The following is a 20,580-nucleotide window of genomic DNA, read 5'->3' on the forward strand; positions in this document are numbered from 1 at the left end:
ATGTAAAGGAATTTGTCTTGGTTATTGGTGCATAGTAATAATAGAAAAGAAGCATAAATATAAGAAACAAAGGTTATAAAGATTTACAAAAAAAATTAGAAACATGAATTGTACACTAATGCAGAATGTAAAAAGTGGCCAGTGCAATTATGCAATTAGAAATGTTATATATATATATATATATATATATATATATATATATATATATATATATATATATATATATATATATATTACAATCGAAAGAAAAAATGAACTGTAATTTAGTGCAGGATATACAATAGTGGACGGAAGGAATGTGCATTATAACAGACAGAACATTAATGTAATGTATCTGAACAGTGATGGGGTAGTTTATTAATGTCCAAAGTGGTGAATAACAGACCATTCTTGGTCCTAGATGTTGTTGATTAGGCCATTTGCGGATGGAAAAAAACTGTTTTTGTGCCGTGAAGTATTAGTTTTTATAGACGGCAGTCTTCTGCCAGAGGGGAGTGCCTCAAAGAGATGTGTAAATGTTTCATTTATTTAATGAATTAATAATATTCTCGTTCTCTTGACCAGGGGAGCCACTAGCAATTATGAGCCCTATGAAAGAAAATGAGACTGGGCCCCCTACCACACCCATATCGCACCAAACATACAAGCCTCTGGGGGCCCCAAAAGTGCATGGGCCCTTAGAATCATCCTAACTTTCCCCCCTTAGTGGCACCCCTGCTCTTGACCAATATGTATTTCACATGTTGGTGAATAATAAATAATGACTCATCTTGTAAGCTATAAAAGAATTCAGGTTTATTTTCTCAGACCATCACTGTTTTTTTGTCAGATGTCAGAAAGCACATATTTCATTTTAATCATGGTTATGAGGAAAATGGGACAAAATCTAATTATCATGGCAGACTGAGGGCTACGAAATGGGTCATACTGAGACAACACTGCATTTGAACAAGGCAAGGCTTCACTATGCATTCATCTCTCTAGACTGTTCAGAAGGCATTTTTATATTATAAGTAAAATCGTTTGTAAAAATATAGGTGATTCCCTGCAGACTGGACTGAGTAGTGTCATATGTACTCAAACAACTGTATTAAAATTAACATCCCTACTGTTTACAACACAAAAAAATAGAACAGTACGTGAAATGTGAAAAGAATATTTACAGTACACAAAGAACAAATAACAAACTTTTACATCCACATAAAACAAAGTGGTCATTCATCGTAGCACCAGAACGCTGTCTTTATTAAAACATACCCCTTTAAAACAATTTCTACTTTAAGACTGTAAAATTCTATTTTCCTTTATCGTCTTTGTCGATATCGTCTTTTCCTCTATCGTCAAGTCCAGTGGTTGCATAATAGTTTAGCATTACATCTCTCTCTCTCTCTCTCTTTCTCTTTCTCACACACACACACACACACACACTTATTGGGTATCTATTGTATGAATGTAAGCTTCCTTCGTTAGAACATCTTCTCAGTATTTGTACTGTTTGCTGTTTTTTTATTCCTTGAGAGAATATGATCATTCATCTGTGCAAAATTTGTCATACAGATCATACTCTCTGTACATCAAGTACTTCTTAAGTAAAGGTGGGAACGGTGCAGAGTTGATAATGCCTGGGTCTCCCACTCTTCTTGGAGTCATCTTTCTTCTGATCAACAGCCTGCACATGTGCTTTAGAGACCGGGGGTTTCCTGGAAAAGTTTATATACAGGACCACCATGAACCGCACTACGTCATGCTTCAATAATTCATCACTTTCATGTTTTATTAACACCTAAGTGCATATTGTTGCAGTCATAGTTTTAGTTATTCACCTAATATGTCACAAATGTCTGGCCATTCTTTGTGCTTCTGCAGAACCATTTTCAGTTTGGAACAGATTGGGACGTAGGCGACGTAGTCCAGAAGAACCCGCACAGCTCTTCCTGCAAACCGCACCAGCCACGAGACACTGACGAAGTCACAAAACTACACAAACAACATTAGTGTAAACAAGCATGCTTAATGCACTCTTAGAAAAAAGAGAAACCATCCTCACTGAGAAAAAATGGATTGAAATTTTTTCTCTAATAGTATATCATCTAGTCTCAGTTATAACTAATTTTTTTTTGTAGCAAATCTATGGCAAACTCACAGGGATCTTTTTACTCGAATGGTCTGAGTGATGGCTCTGGTCAGTCCATGATGAGTCATGGTGGCAGATGAAGCATTTGTCTGCATCATAGCCACTGTTAAGTAGCATCCTCATTAACATCTCATCCTTAAGGCAATACTGTAGCGCAGTGGGGAACAGGGTATCATTGACCACTGTAAAGTAGTAGTTCACGTCAGCTTCGTTGGCCAGAAGCAGCTTGACTATCTCGTATCTGCTAGCTCTCACTGCCACCAGGAAACAGCTCAGAGGATCCAGGTCAGGTTTAGCGCCAGCTTTGAGCAACAGCTGAGTGCAAGTCACATCTCCATTGGAAACACAGAAATAAAGGGCGCTCTTTCTCATATCACCATAGTTTTCAGATATATGCTTGTCTAGAAGGGAATTGACATCAAAGCCATTCTCCAGAAGAAGCTCGAGGCACTGTGCATGGCCGCCATCTGCCGCTGAGTGAACGGGACTCTGGCCCGCAAGCCGCAGAGCTCTTCTTGTAGTAACAGGGATCAACATCCTCAATGCCCTAAAGGAAATGCAATTGATTGCTGAATTATTAATGAAGGAACTTGTTCCATGATACCTTTAACCATAAGCGTTAATTGCATATTGGGACACCAATTAACAGGGAATGTAATTAACTTGCTGCTGCCTATCTCTAGGTACTTCCTGTAAGTACCTATCTCTAGGTACTTACAGGAAGTGCCCTTCATAAGCAGCTCGATGAATAGGGAGTAGTGCAGAGAGGCTGGCTATGTTGGGATTGGCACCATTTTGAAGGAGAAGGTTGATACAGTCAGGATTACCAGCACCAGCAGCATCATACAAAACAGTGTCCCCATTCGGTGCCTGAGCATTTACATCGCCACCTGTTGATGTAAAACAAAGAGCCTAAGTTTACAGTTAGAATAGGATCTATTTTTTATATAAGTAATGAATCTTCCAATTGGATTTTTTTTAACATCAGCTGAGTATTCAGCATTCTTTCAATTATGTTATGTGATCCTTACCATTGTGAATAAGGATATCTAGAACTTCTGCCTGGGCATATTCTGCAGCGATACCCATTGGGGTGACCCCGTGCTGATCTGTCTCTGAGATCTGGCCTCCGTGCTGCAGTAAAAGTTTCAGGATGTCAATGTAGCCCACTTTAGCCGCCTCATGCATTGCTGTCCACTTCTTCAGACAGACCTGGTTCACCTGTGCACCTCGATTTATAAGAGCTAGAGCTATATCATAAGAATCTGTTCTTACAGCTGCAAAAGAAAAGCATTCATGAAATTTTATGCCATTGAAATGTATGCATGAAGTTTTTACGATTAGATTGGTCTGTTAGTAAAGATGTAGTAATACCCAGTAACAGAGGAGATTCATTTCTTCCATTGGTTTTATGAGGAGAAGCTCCATGATCCAGCAAAGTCTGCACAATCTCTACCAATCCTGCTTGAGTAGCCAGAGTCAAAGGAGTCTCTCCATCTGCTGTTTCCTCTTCAAGGGTCAGCCTATAAGATGCTGTCAAAAAAGTGAGCAATGATATCACTACTATCTTTTTTCTAGATATTCTGTGGCCACATCATACATAGACCTCACCAGCGACTGTGCAGATGTATGTAAATGACTTCCTCACCATATATCACTCTCTCCAGCACTTGTACTGACTGTTGTACCGATGCCCTGTGGAGCGGGTACCATCCTTTTGCATCCACCTCAGTAAATGCAGCCGGGTAGTCCGACATCTCGTGCAATATATACAAGTCACCTGCAAATAGAAGGGATTCTCCTGCTGCATTTCGCTAGACATGATGACACAGGTAAAGAGTGTATGCACAGCATGCATTGAAGACTTTACAGCTTTACTGCAAATCTTACCCCTTTTGATGGCATCAAATATTTTCTGATTTTCCACACTATAGTTTTAAGATACAAGTGACTGTCAACAGTGACATATATAAACAATGAAAGTAAGAATTATAATTGTTTTATTATAAAAAATATTTCTTTTTTGCATCAAACCTTGCTGGAAAATTATTGCTCCAAGACTCTTCAATACTCAGCTGGATGGCATAATTGAGAAGCTCGTCATCCTCATCTGCTTCATCTGTAGTGTCCATTATTAATTACTCTGAAAGGGAGAAAAGAAGGGTTTGATAAGAACACAGCGAAATACAGTCACACAATGATGACATTCTTTTCCTTTAATTTAAAAAAAGCATTTGATAATAATAATAATAATAATAATAATAATAATAATAATAATAATAATAATAATAATAATAATAATTTTATTAAAACTCTTAATACAAATGCAAACAAATGCATCCTTGAAAAATGAAACTTGAAATTTTTCGGCCTCCAGAAATCATTCTCACATTTGACAAAAAAAACAATCTACTTAAACAAATCTCTTTATCATCAATTATTGTGGGGAAAAAACAAGGAGCTGTTTAATAGCAAAGTAATATGCCCATGCCATAAATCCTGTGGCATGAATTGAATCATGCACACTGTAAAAGTGCTTAAAATGTTCTGCATACAGGAGTTTTCTACAATGTGTCAAAAAAATTAATAAAATTAAAGCTTACTTCTGCAGGGCAATTTTGTATAAGGTCACCTACAGCTCATATTAGGTCATTAAATATGCTTCGTTATACTGAGCAACATGTTATTACCACATATACAGTAAAGGTAGTACCTTTTCACAGGGGACATAGCTACAATATATAAACTCTTAATGCCTGAAAAAACTGTAATTCCTGGCACTAATGGTACTAGACATGACATTGAAACATACTAAGCTACAAAGTAAAGTTTAATAACATTTGTGTGAGAAAACTTTGCAACTTGTCTAAACTATTTTAGGCACATTTTTTCAAGCACAAATGCTAATCTCACCTTGAAAAATATAGTTCCAGTAAAATCACAGGTTGTCATTGGTTTAGCTGTATGCTGTCAAACCTCACTGTGCACTGATACTCTGAGCACACAGTGATGATCTATTTTTAGCTTTCACCTGCTTTCAGAAGGCATATGCATAAATGGAAACGAGAGTGTGACTTGTTAGCGTGTATGATCATTTTCAGTTGGTAACCTGCTATTTTATAATTGTATATTTTATAATCAAATTACTGTGTAACAGACCTCAATGCACACTGCTCCAGAGCATAAAAAGTTCGTGTATTTAAAACTCACAAAACCTACTTTAATAATCCATACTACTCCGATTACTCTAATTACAGCAGTATCCTTTATAGATCTTTGTTCAGATCTATCAATCAGATTTATGATTAACAATATATGCATAATTATTCACCAGTCTCAGAGGGGCTACAGTTACGCAGGATTTTGTGAGATTGAGACATGGAGCTGGACACTGGTGAAAAGCCTGACCTTTGCAGAATAATATTGTCAGGTTAGATGTTTCATTTGGTGAGTGCCAAGTACACACTCACCATCCACTTTATTAAAAACACCTTGCACACTTGCACATTCATACAGTTATCTAATCAGCCAATCATGTGGCAGCAGCATGATAAAAAAAATTCTGAATCTGTTGAGTGTGATCACACTTTTTCTTCATTTTGATGTCTCATGTGAACTTTAACTGAAGCTTCTGACCTGTATCTGCATGATGTTCATGTTTTGCGTGACACTGCTGTCACATGATTGGCTGATTAGATTACTGCATGAATGTGCAGGGTGCATGTGTTTCTATTACAGTGGATGGTGCATGTACTGTATGTATGAGGATTAAAGTCCTTGTGTCTCTATTTTCAATTTACATTCAAAAAAATAAGACAAGTTAAAAACAAACGTGGTTGCCAGGTTTCAATAAATAACCAAGGCAATCCCATTTGTTCAGATGGGATCAATTGACTTTATTTTAATATCAATTACATTTCAATTAGTAATTGAATTTAAAGAGGTTCTTGTGTGCAAACATGTTTAGATCCCTGAAGCTACAAAGCTATCTATCATTGTATATAATCACAGGCTATATACTGTCACGAGGACTCCGGATGCGGACCATAAAGTCTCTACGGAACCGAATCACGTGACGTCGCGGTTACCATGGTAACCTCCAAACATTTATCCATTACCTAGCATCGCTAGGCTAGTTCTAATTAGCAATGGCAGATGAGGAAATTGAGCGCGAAGTTATGGAGAAAGATAACAATTTAAACCTGCATAATCCAGATGAGGACACGACAGAAAAGGCCACTATTCAGACCCAAACTGCACTTACGGAGGATGATGATGATAGAAATCAGACAGCTGTGCAACAGACCCAGGTAGATATCGGCTCAGGTCAAGTGGAAAAAGAGTCGAGTTCACCATCTCAAAGAATGGGAGAGGACAGAACAGGTCCCCAGGAGCAAGAAGCAATCAAACCTGCTGATGATGTTGTGGGAAACTCCACAGCTACAGGTGAGTTCATAACTAGTTCAAAAATCACTCTTTATCAAATACAATGGAAAACCAGACACTACCAGTCAAAAGTTCTTGGACACTGTGAAATTCTCATGTTTTATTTTCAAGAAAGAAAATAATACCACTACATTTACTGGATGTGCATTTATACCAACAATAATTTACAGAAAAATACATATTTTGTCTAAATAAAACCCTGGATTTCAGGGGAAGAGTCTAGAACTGCCGAACAAATTCTAGGCATTCTGTGAAGTAGGATGATTGTAAATATTGTTCTGAAAGTTCACTCCAGAACTGTTAAAGAGGGTTAGGTTTGGGTGACTGTGGGGGCCATGTCATTATTTTCAGCCTTCCTTCTTGTTCATTTTTCTTCAGATAGTTCTGGCAAACTTAGATGTGTGTTTTGGATCATTGTCCTGTTGTAGTATGAAGGACTGGTCAGTCTCTGGAGAATACTATGGTAACCTTCTTTGTTAAGAATTCCGGTCACCGACTCTAGAGCCTACAAAACACCCCCATACTGTAACACTTCTGCCTCCAGACTGGTATCATCTTCTCACCAGTTCTGCGACGCATGTAAAATCTTCGCTTAGAACCAAAAATATCAAAATTTGATTCATCAGACCACAAGACATTTCTCTAGTCAGCAACAATCAAATTTTTGTGTTCCTTTGCCCAAAGAAGTCTTGTTAGTTCACTTTTGCCTCCCATGGTTGCCACTGAATGTTATAAAAACATGCAAAGATAACTCTAACCTGTGGTAAAACAGACGTACTATTTGACCCACTATAAAACAGACCCACTATTAAGCTTTAATTCAGTTCAGCTGGACAGCAAAGCCAGTCAGCTGTGATTGAGACACTTTTATAGCATTATACCTGTATACAGGTGCACAAGTACTGCAGTCAATTCTAAACAAAATTTAGGGAATCGTTGAAAAAGTTCAAGAATTATGCTGTTCATGTTATTTCATTTTAAATAGCAGATCAAAAATGTTTTGTTATGGAGAAAGATAACAATTTAAACCTGCATAATCCAGATGAGGACACGACAGAAAAGGCCACTATTCAGACCCAAACTGCACTTACGGAGGATGATGATGATAGAAATCAGACAGCTGTGCAACAGACCCAGGTAGATATCGGCTCAGGTCAAGTGGAAAAAGAGTCGAGTTCACCATCTCAAAGAATGGGAGAGGATAGAACAGGTCCCCAGGAGCAAGAAGCAATCAAACCTGCTGACGATGTTGTGGGAAACTCCACAGCTACAGGTGAGTTCATAACTAGTTCAAAAATCACTCTTTATTAAATACAATGGAAAACCAGACACTACCAGTCAAAAGTTCTTGGACACTGTGAAATTCTCATGTTTTATTTTCAAGAAGGAAAATAATACCACTACATTTACTAGATGTGCATTTATACCGACAAAAATTTCAAATAATTTTCATAGAACAAAAATACATATTCTGTCTAACAAAAACCCTGGATTTCAGGGGAATAGTCTAGAACTGCTGAACAAATTCTAGGCATTCTGTGAAGTAGGAGGATTGTAAATATTGTTCTGAAAGTTCACTCCAGAACTGTTAAAGAGGGTTAAGTTTGGGTGACTGTGGGGGCCATGTCATTATTTTCAGCCATCCTTCTTGTTCTTTTTTCTTCAGATAGTTCTGGCAAACTTAGATGTGTGTTTTGGATCATTGTCCTGTTGTAGTATGAAGGACTGGTCAGTCTCTGGAGAACACTATGGTAACCTTCTTTGTTAAGAATTCCGGTCACCGACTCTAGAGCCCACAAAACATCCCCATACTGTAACACTTCTGCCTCCAGACTGGTATCATCTTCTCACCAGTTCTGTGACACATGTAAAATCTTTGCTTAGAACCAAAATATTAAAATTTGATTCATCAGACCACAAGACTTTTCTCTAGTCAGCAACAATCTAATTTTTTTGTTCCTTTGCACAAAGAAGTCTTTTGACCTTGTTCGGTGCTCTCAGCAGGGGTTTCTTGGCAGCTACACGCCCTATCAAGCCAGCTTCCTGAAGTTTCCTCTGCACTTTTGAACTAGTTGCATTAAGCTGTGCTATGATTCCTGGTGAACTTAGCTTTCTGCTATGTAGGCTGGAGACTCTTATAAAGTTCTCCTCCGGTTTTGTTGTTGAACACGGTCTTCCAGTTCTTTTCCGGTCAGCATTCTTCCCTGTTTCTGCAAGCCTCTTAATGTTGTTTGCTACAGTACTCACTGGTATTTTGAGTTACTGGTCAATTTTTCTGCAGGAAATGCCTTCATTCTTCAGTGTAACCATTGCTTGCGTATTCTCTCTTGTTAGTTCACTTTTGCCTCCCATGGTTGCCACTGAATGTTATAAAAACATGCAAAGATAACTCTAACCTGTGGTAAAACAGACGTACTATTTGACCCACTATAAAACAGACCCACTATTAAGCTTTAATTCAGTTCAGCTAGACAGCAAAGTCAGTCAGCTGTGATTGAAACACTTTTATAGCATTATACCTGTATACAGGTGCACAAGTACTGCAGTCAATTCTAAACAAAATTTAGGGAATCATTGAAAAATTCAAGAATTATGCTGTTCATGTTATTTCATTTTAAATAGCAGATCAAAATGTTTTGTTATGGAGAAAGATAACAATTTAAACCTGCATAATCCAGATGAGGACACAACAGAAAAGGCCACTATTCAGACCCAAACTGCGCTTACGGAGGATGATGATAGAAATCAGACAGCTGTGCAACAGACCCAGGTAGATATCGGCTCAGGTCAAGTGGAAAAAGAGTCGAGTTCACCATCTCAAAGAATGGGAGAGGACAGAACAGGTCCCCAGGAGCAAGAAGCAATCAAACCTGCTGACGATGTTGTGGGAAACTCCACAGCTACAGGTGAGTTCATAACTAGTTCAAAAATAACTCTTTATCAAATACAATGGAAAACCAGACATTACCAGTCAAAAGTTCTTGGGCACTGTGAAATTCTCATGTTTTATTTTCAAGAAAGAAAATAATACCACTACATTTACTGGATGTACATTTATACCGACAATAATTTCAAATAATTTTCATAGAACAAAAATACATATTTTGTCTAAATAAAACCCTGGATTTCAGGGGAATAGTCTAGAACTGCTGAACAAATTCTAGGCATTCTGTGAAGTAGGAGGATTGTAAATATTGTTCTGAAAGTTCACTCCAGAACTGTTAAAGAGGGTTAAGTTTGGGTGACTGTGGGGGCCATGTCATTATTTTCAGCCATCCTTCTTGTTCTTTTTTCTTCAGATAGTTCTGGCAAACTTAGATGTGTGTTTTGGATCATTGTCCTGTTGTAGTATGAAGGACTGGTCAGTCTCTGGAGAATACTATGGTAACCTTTGTTAAGAATTCCGGTCACCGACTCTAGAGCCCACAAAACACCCCCATACTGTAACACTTCTGCCTCCAGACTGGTATCATCTTCTCACCAGTTCTGTGACACATGTAAAATCTTTGCTTAGAACCAAAATATTAAAATTTGATTCATCAGACCACAAGACATTTCTCTAGTCAGCAACAATCAAATTTTTTTGTTCCTTTGCACAAAGAAGTCTTTTGACCTTGTTCGGTGCTCTCAGCAGGGGTTTCTTGGCAGCTACACGCCCTATCAAGCCAGCTTCCTGAAGTTTCCTCTGCACTTTTGAACTAGTTGCATTAAGCTGTGCTATGATTCCTGGTGAACTTAGCTTTCTGCTATGTAGGCTGGAGACTCTTATAAAGTTCTCCTCCGGTTTTGTTGTTGAACACGGTCTTCCAGTTCTTTTCCGGTCAGCATTCTTCCCTGTTTCTGCAAGCCTCTTAATGTTGTTTGCTACAGTACTCACTGGTATTTTGAGTTACTGGTCAATTTTTCTGCAGGAAATGCCTTCATTCTTCAGTGTAACCATTGCTTGCGTATTCTCTCTTGTTAGTTCACTTTTGCCTCCCATGGTTGCCACTGAATGTTATAAAAACATGCAAAGATAACTCTAACCTGTGGTAAAACAGACGTACTATTTGACCCACTATAAAACAGACCCACTATTAAGCTTTAATTCAGTTCAGCTGGACAGCAAAGTCAGTCAGCTGTGATTGAGACACTTTTATAGCATTATACCTGTATACAGGTGCACAAGTACTGCAGTCAATTCTAAACAAAATTTAGGGAATCATTGAAAAAGTTCAAGAATTATGCTGTTCATGTTATTTCATTTTAAATAGCAGATCAAAAATGTTTTGTTATGGAGAAAGATAACAATTTAAACCTGCATAATCCAGATGAGGACACGACAGAAAAGGCCACTATTCAGACCCAAACTGCACTTACGGAGGATGATGATGATAGAAATCAGACAGCTGTGCAACAGACCCAGGTAGATATCGGCTCAGGTCAAGTGGAAAAAGAGTCGAGTTCACCATCTCAAAGAATGGGAGAGGACAGAACAGGTCCCCAGGAGCAAGAAGCAATCAAACCTGCTGACGATGTTGTGGGAAACTCCACAGCTACAGGTGAGTTCATAACTAGTTCAAAAATAACTCTTTATCAAATACAATGGAAAACCAGACATTACCAGTCAAAAGTTCTTGGGCACTGTGAAATTCTCATGTTTTATTTTCAAGAAAGAAAATAATACCACTACATTTACTGGATGTACATTTATACCGACAATAATTTCAAATAATTTTCATAGAACAAAAATACATATTTTGTCTAAATAAAACCCTGGATTTCAGGGGAATAGTCTAGAACTGCTGAACAAATTCTAGGCATTCTGTGAAGTAGGAGGATTGTAAATATTGTTCTGAAAGTTCACTCCAGAACTGTTAAAGAGGGTTAAGTTTGGGTGACTGTGGGGGCCATGTCATTATTTTCAGCCATCCTTCTTGTTCTTTTTTCTTCAGATAGTTCTGGCAAACTTAGATGTGTGTTTTGGATCATTGTCCTGTTGTAGTATGAAGGACTGGTCAGTCTCTGGAGAATACTATGGTAACCTTTGTTAAGAATTCCGGTCACCGACTCTAGAGCCCACAAAACACCCCCATACTGTAACACTTCTGCCTCCAGACTGGTATCATCTTCTCACCAGTTCTGTGACACATGTAAAATCTTTGCTTAGAACCAAAATATTAAAATTTGATTCATCAGACCACAAGACATTTCTCTAGTCAGCAACAATCAAATTTTTTTGTTCCTTTGCACAAAGAAGTCTTTTGACCTTGTTCGGTGCTCTCAGCAGGGGTTTCTTGGCAGCTACACGCCCTATCAAGCCAGCTTCCTGAAGTTTCCTCTGCACTTTTGAACTAGTTGCATTAAGCTGTGCTATGATTCCTGGTGAACTTAGCTTTCTGCTATGTAGGCTGGAGACTCTTATAAAGTTCTCCTCCGGTTTTGTTGTTGAACACGGTCTTCCAGTTCTTTTCCGGTCAGCATTCTTCCCTGTTTCTGCAAGCCTCTTAATGTTGTTTGCTACAGTACTCACTGGTATTTTGAGTTACTGGTCAATTTTTCTGCAGGAAATGCCTTCATTCTTCAGTGTAACCATTGCTTGCGTATTCTCTCTTGTTAGTTCACTTTTGCCTCCCATGGTTGCCACTGAATGTTATAAAAACATGCAAAGATAACTCTAACCTGTGGTAAAACAGACGTACTATTTGACCCACTATAAAACAGACCCACTATTAAGCTTTAATTCAGTTCAGCTAGACAGCAAAGTCAGTCAGCTGTGATTGAAACACTTTTATAGCATTATACCTGTATACAGGTGCACAAGTACTGCAGTCAATTCTAAACAAAATTTAGGGAATCATTGAAAAATTCAAGAATTATGCTGTTCATGTTATTTCATTTTAAATAGCAGATCAAAATGTTTTGTTATGGAGAAAGATAACAATTTAAACCTGCATAATCCAGATGAGGACACGACAGAAAAGGCCACTATTCAGACCCAAACTGCACTTACGGAGGATGATGATAGAAATCAGACAGCTGTGCAACAGACCCAGGTAGATATCAGCTCAGGTCAAGTGGAAAAAGAGTCGAGTTCACCATCTCAAAGAATGGGAGAGGACAGAACAGGTCCCCAGGAGCAAGAAGCAATCAAACCTGCTGACGATGTTGTGGGAAACTCCACAGCTACAGGTGAGTTCATAACTAGTTCAAAAATAACTCTTTATCAAATACAATGGAAAACCAGACACTACCAGTCAAAAGTTCTTGGACACTGTGAAATTCTCATGTTTTATTTTCAAGAAAGAAAATAATACCACTACATTTACTGGATGTGCATTTATACCGACAATAATTTCAAATAAAAATCAAAGAACAAAAATACATATTTTGTCTAACAAAAACCCTGGACAGCACAGCCAGTCAACTGTGATTGAGACACTTTTATAGCATCATACCTGTATACAGGTGCACAAGTATTGCAGTCAATTATAAACAAAATTTAGGCAATCACTGAAAAAGTTCAAGATTTATGCTGTTCATGTTATTTCATTTTAAATAGCAGATCAAAAATGTTTTGTTATGCTGCAGTAAAACATTTTACTTATTTTCAGTACAATATTTGCAGAATTATGGAAAACATGAGTTGTCCAAAAAATTTGACTGGTAGTGTACGTATATTCAGTCGACCTTTGTGTCGATCATATGCATCGTCCTTTTGTCTGTTTGAGTAGGCCTAAACCGATATGATTGTTTATGGTGAAACCGTAAAAGATTGTCTCTGAACTCTGAATGTTATGTATTTCCAGTTAAAATCTTACTTATGCCAGAAGGACACATGATGACTGTGGCTTTTATGATTGGCCTCACCACTAAAGACCTGAAGAATCATTTTGCCAATGAGCTGCGAGTACCAGCTGACTTTATTCAGCTCACACTTAATGGTGTTCACACTTTATTAAACACTCTTTAATTATATATACTTACACACATACACAAGCAGTTTGTACAAACAGAAGTGGACCTGAAATGTAAAAATTTGACTGTAGTGCTGTTTGGTTGTCAGGTAATTCTATAGAGGATCAACAAACCCTGATGAGCCTTGGGGTGCAACCACATGCCACAGTCCAGTTTGAAATGAGCTCATTAGATCCTGAAAATTACCCCATCAAGCCAGTTAAACCTCAGCAGGAATGCAACATGCCCGATGTCATTACTGTCAGAGTACAGACAGGTGAGTTTTTTTGTCCTTTTGTACTTTGTGTGTCTTTGGAGCTGATACTAATGGACACATGAACAGTTTTTACTGCTTTTTAGCCTGTTTCTCTTTCTTGTCTGTATCTCACATCTTCCCACCCTTAGACGCAGATACCTATCAGGATGTGGTGGTTGAGATTGAAAGAACCACTAAAAAGAATCCTTTCTTGGGAGGATATTGCCACAAAGTCACTAAAACTGAGTACCACCATGCTGGAGTACAGACTGTGGCCAGGAGGAGGCCTGATAGAGGAGTGGAGATGTTCAGCAGAGACACACAGGTAAAAACAATGGAATTTTGAACTCAAATGAACTATAAAAGCAAAATATATAGTTATGCATGTGTGTGTGTATATATATATATATATGTATATATATATATATATACGTATATATATATATATATATACGTATATATATATATATATACGTATATATATATATATATATATATATATATATATATATATATATATATATATATATATATATATATATATATATACAGGGCCTTATAAGTACTTCCCTTAAACTTTTCCATATTTTAAAAAAAACCTGCCCTTGTAATGGATGATTTTTATATTAAGGCTAATTGAAGAAAGAAACTCATACTGTACCCCTCTTGGCCAATACTTGGCAGAACCACAAATGCATGCATTACAGCTGCAAGTCTTTGGGGATATGTCTCTATCAGCTTTGCACATCTGGATCCTGATATTTCTGCCTTTTTTTACTTAGCAAATTTAATTAAGCTCTGTCGAATTCGTTGCCAACATCTTGCCATAGGTTCACAGTCAGATTGAATCTTTACTCCAGTTTCTTGCAGTCTAAATCAGGTTTTCTTCTACACTTGCACTATATTTTGTGAATGGTTTCTAAGCTTGTGATCTCGCTGCACCAGACATGCACTGTAAAGGACCAGGCTCAGCAGTGCACCATTTCTACCTCGACTCAGATGACTAAACCAGGGTGCTACATATTCACCACGGAGGACAAGCTCATCACACCAGGGAAATACATCACTGCAGATGAATACCACAGCAAGAGGCTTAATGCTGTATGTCCTGGTCTATAAATGTGTACTTAACTATATGTTTCATTCTTTGGGCAAAGATTAGATTCAATCATGGGCTTGCCTGTATGCTTTCAGGTCATTATTATTCAGACACATATCAGGCGTTGGCTGGCCAAAAGACTGACCACACAGCTGAGACTGCATAAGGAGATGTGCCTGGCCTGGAGTGAGATGGAGGAAAGACGAAAGAGAGATAAGAAGCAAGAGAAGATCAGAGCTGAATACCACCGGAGAATGAACCCAGAGAAAAAAGAAGACTTTGCACTGCTTTATAATACACTAGAAAGTAAGTAGGAGTGTGTCTGTGTGAAAAAGTGGCCTTCACAGCTACAACGTGTAAGAGAGATTAATATACAGGTTTAATCGTTTTAGTTTATCCGCAACCTTCATGAACATAGATCCACACCACAAAGGAATATATTTCATGACACATACTACAGTATACTGCGTAATCTTTTGAGCTTAAACATATGAGTGCTATAAAAGATTCCTGTATTGTTTTACAAAGTTGGGAACACTGGTTGATAATCTGCAGAACATCAAAATTCTTTACATTCTTTGGTTTGTCATCTGTACACTTGAATTTAGAGCACAGGTTAGCAATAGCTTTAGAGACCGCCTTTTCAAAACACTGATTCTGTGCTCTTCTGTATTCATTTGAATGTACAGTATGTTTTGGGTTATCTTTAGCCCTCTGCATCAATTTCTTAACCTGCTGAAAGAGGATTTAGGATCTAAAATATCATGGAATGTAGTGGAGTATATGATGATATCCATTTCACACAATCCCCAAAGCATTAAATCTAAAAGATTAGATCCAGCACCGTATTTCACACTGGGAATTATGATTGTACCCAATCTGGCTAACTTTTTCTGTATGCACTATTGGATAGTTGTGAGATGGTTTGCGATAAACACCCAACATTTTGGATCCAAACAGGTTTCATTTGAATTGGTGATATTACTTTTATATAATAGTGTATAATTTGATGTCTAGACTTCATTTCCATCAAAGTTTCTCTAGTTTAGAAAGGCAGCTCCCAAATGTACAATTGATTTTTATTTCTGTTGTGTGACATTACACATTTTGTGCAGATAATTGTGTTTTTTTCTTCCACGACCACGACAACATGAACCATTTAGGACTCAATTGCATCTTGCATTTATTTATCTCTTACTGATAAATAATTGCATCTTGCATTTATTTATCTCTTATTGATAAAGATTGGGGTGGAGTGAAGGTATATTGTGTATTTTGAATGTGCTAATGCTAATGTGTCTAGAAAATGATGGCAGGTGGGACAGAAGACATTTTTCTCAAGCAGTGATGCATTTAATTCATTTTGATTATACAGTATTTTCTCTTAGATTTAAGAACATTACAAGAACCAGAACAAAATTATTTTTAATGCTTATTTTATCATCATATTCATAATCAAGTCTTTTATTCCACTTTTCAGGGGAACACAAATAATATTTGCCTTCATAGTTTCGGTTTTACTGAGTAAACTTCGTGTGATTAACATTTTCATATTGTCCAATTTCCTACTGTCTCTTTGTGCTAGAGTGGAGAAAAGAAGAAGTGGAGCACATTAATGCCACTCTGTGTGGAGCAGAAAGGAAAGCTGCTCTGTATGTTCTTTTGGAGCAGGAGTCACAGTTCATTGCATCTATTGAAAGCCACCGAATAGCTGCAGGAAAGAAGAGCCAGGAGATGGCAGTGCAAACGTTCCTCAACAAGGTTTGTACATTTTACAATGTATTAAGAACCTGCTGTTAGGTTTTCCATAGTATGCACAGACATTTCTGTACTGCATTTTGTTTGTCCATGGTGTAGTGTGCTGCCCCGAAGCAGTGGCAATCGTTTGATGGGAAAATGACCCAGATGGATACGCCGCACATCATTAGGGCCAGAGAGCTTCGGGATCTCTATGGAAGCATCACCCTGAGCTATCTGAGCCCGGATGAACGTCTTGATGTGCTTCTTACACTCAAAAATACTGTCAAGGTAAACAACATCCTGTATTCCATTTTTTTTGTTGTTGTTGTTTTAAAATATGTTAAAATGTGTATGTGATTTTAATTATTTAAATATGACATAACTATTAGAAATAAAAAAATAGTGCTTCTATCGTATCTCCTTATTATTCAATAGAATCCATAGAATAAAGACCTGAATGCAAAGTTTCATATTTTTTGTTTGTTTGTATGTATAGGAACATGACTGTAAGCTGACTCGAGAGATTGTGGAGTTGATTGACAGAGAGGACGATCTGCTGATGAGAGGTGTGAAGGAGAGTAATCTAGAGGGGCTGAGGAAGAGGATTGCCACACTCTTCCTCCAGTACATCAAAAACCCTGATTTCAACCCCCAGGCATCCAAACTGCTTCGGGTGTGTATTAATTTGACTCACTATTGGTTATTTTACCTCTCTAGCATGTGCCTTATTCATGGCATATACTGTAGCTGAAGAAAACCCTGGCAATCAAAAACTACACCCTTACACAATGCATCCGTCCTCGATAACCTCACAAAGCTTTACTATGACCTGCTAATTGATTTAAGTAATTTTAGATGAATGGCCTGATTTCAGGTCAGTGGTTATGGTATTGTATTTTTCCATTTAAGCATCATTAAGTACCATCAAGTATAAGATATACCTTTAATCAACTCATAAATAAGTGTATTATAATCAATAACCTAACCAAAAACTATATAGTTTCCTCTTGGATGAAGAGAAATTTAATAATCCACTAATTTTTCATTCAGCAGTTTTCAAATGCCATTTCTGTGAGTTTAAAATATGTTTTAGCTTTTTCAGAGCACTGTTTCCTTGAACACTTGCGTTCCAAATCTCAGCTTACTTTGTCTATAGACAGCCAGTCATGTCCCTTATTTGTGTGCTGGCGGATATAAACCTTTCTTCTTCATACGATCTCAGGGAGTTTTTCTTTGCCATCGTCACCTAGGAAAATTAATTACTTAATTAACTATTTATGGTAAACAAATCTAAAATGAAAATAAATCTAAACAACCTCCTAAAATACAGCCCGGTTAACTCATCATAACAGGTTAATAAGTTTATGGTTAACATGTTTACCTTCCGAAAGGGATCCTTTGCTTTGCTCATATAGAATATATGAGGGTTCTCTCAATGGAACGAAACAAAAACAGGATGCTAGAACTGGAATTTTTTTGTGTGTAGGCTACCAGTCAGTCATCCTGATATCACTTTTTAATTTAAAACAGTGGCCACATTTGCTGTAATGAGCTTCAAATGAACTTATAACAAGACATGTGACGCCATCCCACAGCATCTTTTCAAACTGCTCCCCGTGCTGCACCACAGAGAGGCATGAAAGCTTTGGAAGAAAGCGCTATCTGGTTTATTCTGCATACATGAGCTCTATGATGCACAGGAATTTTCTTCCTTGGTTTCTGGTCAAGAATGGTGTACAAAGTTGAATTGTCCTTACAATCTGGTCAATCTGGTGGACGCTTTTCTTGGAATTGTGCCATTCAAGATAACACGCTTTTCATCATCTCACAACTAATTAAATTAATGAAATTGCACAGTGAACTGTGTACAGTACTTGATAACCTCACTGTGTGTAGGGCAATTGACAACAGATATGTAACCTGGAACAGCAATAAATCACACATTGAGCTGTAAATAAAAATTCAGGATAAGCTACATATAAGAGCTTTGTTCATTTTACAGCCAAGTTTATTTTTATTTTCTTGTTTGTCAGGTGGCACAAGACCCAGAGCAGCTAAGGAAGAATGTCATTTTTTGCCGTGGCTGCACTAAATTCTTGCCCAGCTCTGAGTTCTCCTTGGCAGTGAACATACGCGTGGTGAGACTTTGCCACCGTTGCAAAGAGCTGGACAATGAGGCTCAGCAGAGGGAAGACTTCTCCTGTTACAAGACTATCCTCAAACGTCTGTGCAAGGATGAATCAGAACTCAACCCGGATGCCAAGATCCCTTACCTTCTACAGGTAGTTGTAGACACCATATATAAGGAGATCATTAGAGTAAATTCTATTAAAACCTAATTCTATTATAGTGGATGCTAGTATGCTGTGTATTTCTCTCATAGGAGCAGGATCTTCGCTACCTTGTGGATGTGGTATGGGGTGGTCAGTGCGCACTGACTGGGAGTAGAAACCTGCACGACCTGCTGATGGTGCGCTGGGACAGATGTTATGAATGGAGCCCCTGGAACTGCCTTCTGCTTAACAAGAACAAGGCAGCCGCTCACCTCAAACTTAAAAACTTAGAGACGGTAAGAAGCACTCACATATACACCCACACACAAGCAAACGCACATGCTTTCAATCCAAACAAAAGCATTAAAATACAACATGTCATACACACGCTACAGAAGACGCAAAGAGAGTTAGCCATGTCACTTTTAACCGTCTTATTTAGAGATATTTCTTGCTCCGAGATGTAAGATGTACCTTACTGGATGAATCAATCAGAAATGCAGCTCTCATATTGTAATATTTATTATAAGCAATTACGCCACGCAGATGCTGAACAAATTTGTGTGATTCATAAAGGCATTGCAATTCCAGTTGGTTTTATTTGTAATACTAATGATATGCAGAATCACATAGAAGACAAGGTTTGATTCAGGTTTATGCTAAATCCTATACTGTATGTCATATGTATCATATATCATTTATATTTATTAATCAACATTTTAATCTGATCATCTATCTGGGATTATTTGTTTCATTGTCTTGTCAATCTTTAGATGTAAAACACCAAGCCTGAAATTTAACCATTTTACAAATTCATTAACTCTCTGAGAGTTTAAACTCCATAACTAGCATGTTAGGCTTGTGTTTATTGCAACCAAGATAATGTTGTGTGTGATGTAAGCATGACCTCACATTTTTATCTCAACACTTCCTTGTAGACATATGCCACTGTGTTTATCTGCAACATTAAGCACAAACACGCGTTGGCACGGAAATACTTCTCCAAGATCCCTTTGATGGCACAGTATCTCCATGATGTGGACTCACAGCCTGTTGCCCACGGTCACGTGCTGGTCACCAAACCCGTTACTATAGTGACCAAGTAGTCGCAGTAGGACACCACCTACAGTGCCTACAGCTGCATCTCAGCCTCTGTATTTCTTTCTTTCAAGCACTATAAAAAAAAGCAATACACTTAGTTACAGCTATTTCACACTAATGACTTGCTGACATATAGGTACATGAATAATGGAAATGACTGACTCATTTAGATTGGATTGTTAAAGACACTTAAACATAAAATAAAGTCTTCAAGATCAATTTTCACTTTGTTTCCCTATAAAACTATATCATTTTCTCCATTTTCTATGATTTTCTTGCCATAAAGATTTATGCCTCTAATTTCAACATAAAGCAGGGAGCTAATCTAAGCACAGATTGACAGTAGATGAGTATAAAGTACAGAATTTATACAGGATTAAATCAGGAATTGTATGCAATTCTTTGACTAAATACAAGGTTTCCATCAATCTGTTGAAAACTAATTTGTTGCTACTCAAAATATAATGTAATGTACTAATTATAGCAGCAAAAGAAATATAGCCACACTTATAATTGGAAGATTGATGATTCACAATATGCAATTAGAGCTAAAAGGTCAAGAATCTGTTCTTGTGTCTTAATAATTACACATGAA

General features: G+C 37.6%; 2 protein-coding genes across 3 annotated transcripts; one reads left to right on the forward strand and one right to left on the reverse strand.

The window, feature by feature from the left end:
• Nucleotides 1-904: 904 nt before the first annotated feature.
• asb15a (ankyrin repeat and SOCS box containing 15a) lies at nt 905-5,127 on the reverse strand. Of its 2 annotated transcripts, none has more exons than XM_060887001.1 (10): nt 5,048-5,127; nt 4,169-4,277; nt 4,025-4,062; nt 3,783-3,914; nt 3,509-3,667; nt 3,166-3,411; nt 2,853-3,024; nt 2,144-2,681; nt 1,824-1,977; nt 905-1,700 (listed from the first exon to the last, which is right to left on the reverse strand). In XM_060887001.1, the coding sequence occupies exons 2-10, from the start codon at nt 4,264-4,266 to the stop codon at nt 1,528-1,530; spliced, it is 1,710 nt and encodes a 569-aa protein (XP_060742984.1). In that variant the 5' UTR covers nt 4,267-4,277; nt 5,048-5,127; the 3' UTR covers nt 905-1,527. The 2 variants fall into 2 exon arrangements, 1 of the variants encoding a protein (XP_060742984.1); XR_009649474.1 differs by having other exon boundaries at nt 1,563-1,700; nt 1,824-1,934.
• Nucleotides 5,128-6,336: 1,209 nt separating this feature from the next.
• iqub (IQ motif and ubiquitin domain containing) lies at nt 6,337-20,314 on the forward strand. Its single transcript, XM_060887145.1, has 16 exons — nt 6,337-6,580; nt 7,623-7,853; nt 9,259-9,486; nt 10,891-11,121; nt 12,524-12,751; nt 13,369-13,503; nt 13,626-13,793; nt 13,922-14,097; nt 14,718-14,873; nt 14,967-15,177; nt 16,457-16,632; nt 16,729-16,899; nt 17,108-17,284; nt 18,645-18,893; nt 18,995-19,180; nt 19,823-20,314. The coding sequence occupies exons 1-16, from the start codon at nt 6,499-6,501 to the stop codon at nt 19,988-19,990; spliced, it is 2,973 nt and encodes a 990-aa protein (XP_060743128.1). The 5' UTR covers nt 6,337-6,498; the 3' UTR covers nt 19,991-20,314.
• Nucleotides 20,315-20,580: the final 266 nt, after the last annotated feature.

This window comes from Tachysurus vachellii, chromosome 14 (assembly GCF_030014155.1).
Source record: "Tachysurus vachellii isolate PV-2020 chromosome 14, HZAU_Pvac_v1, whole genome shotgun sequence".
Lineage (NCBI taxonomy): Eukaryota > Metazoa > Chordata > Actinopteri > Siluriformes > Bagridae > Tachysurus > Tachysurus vachellii.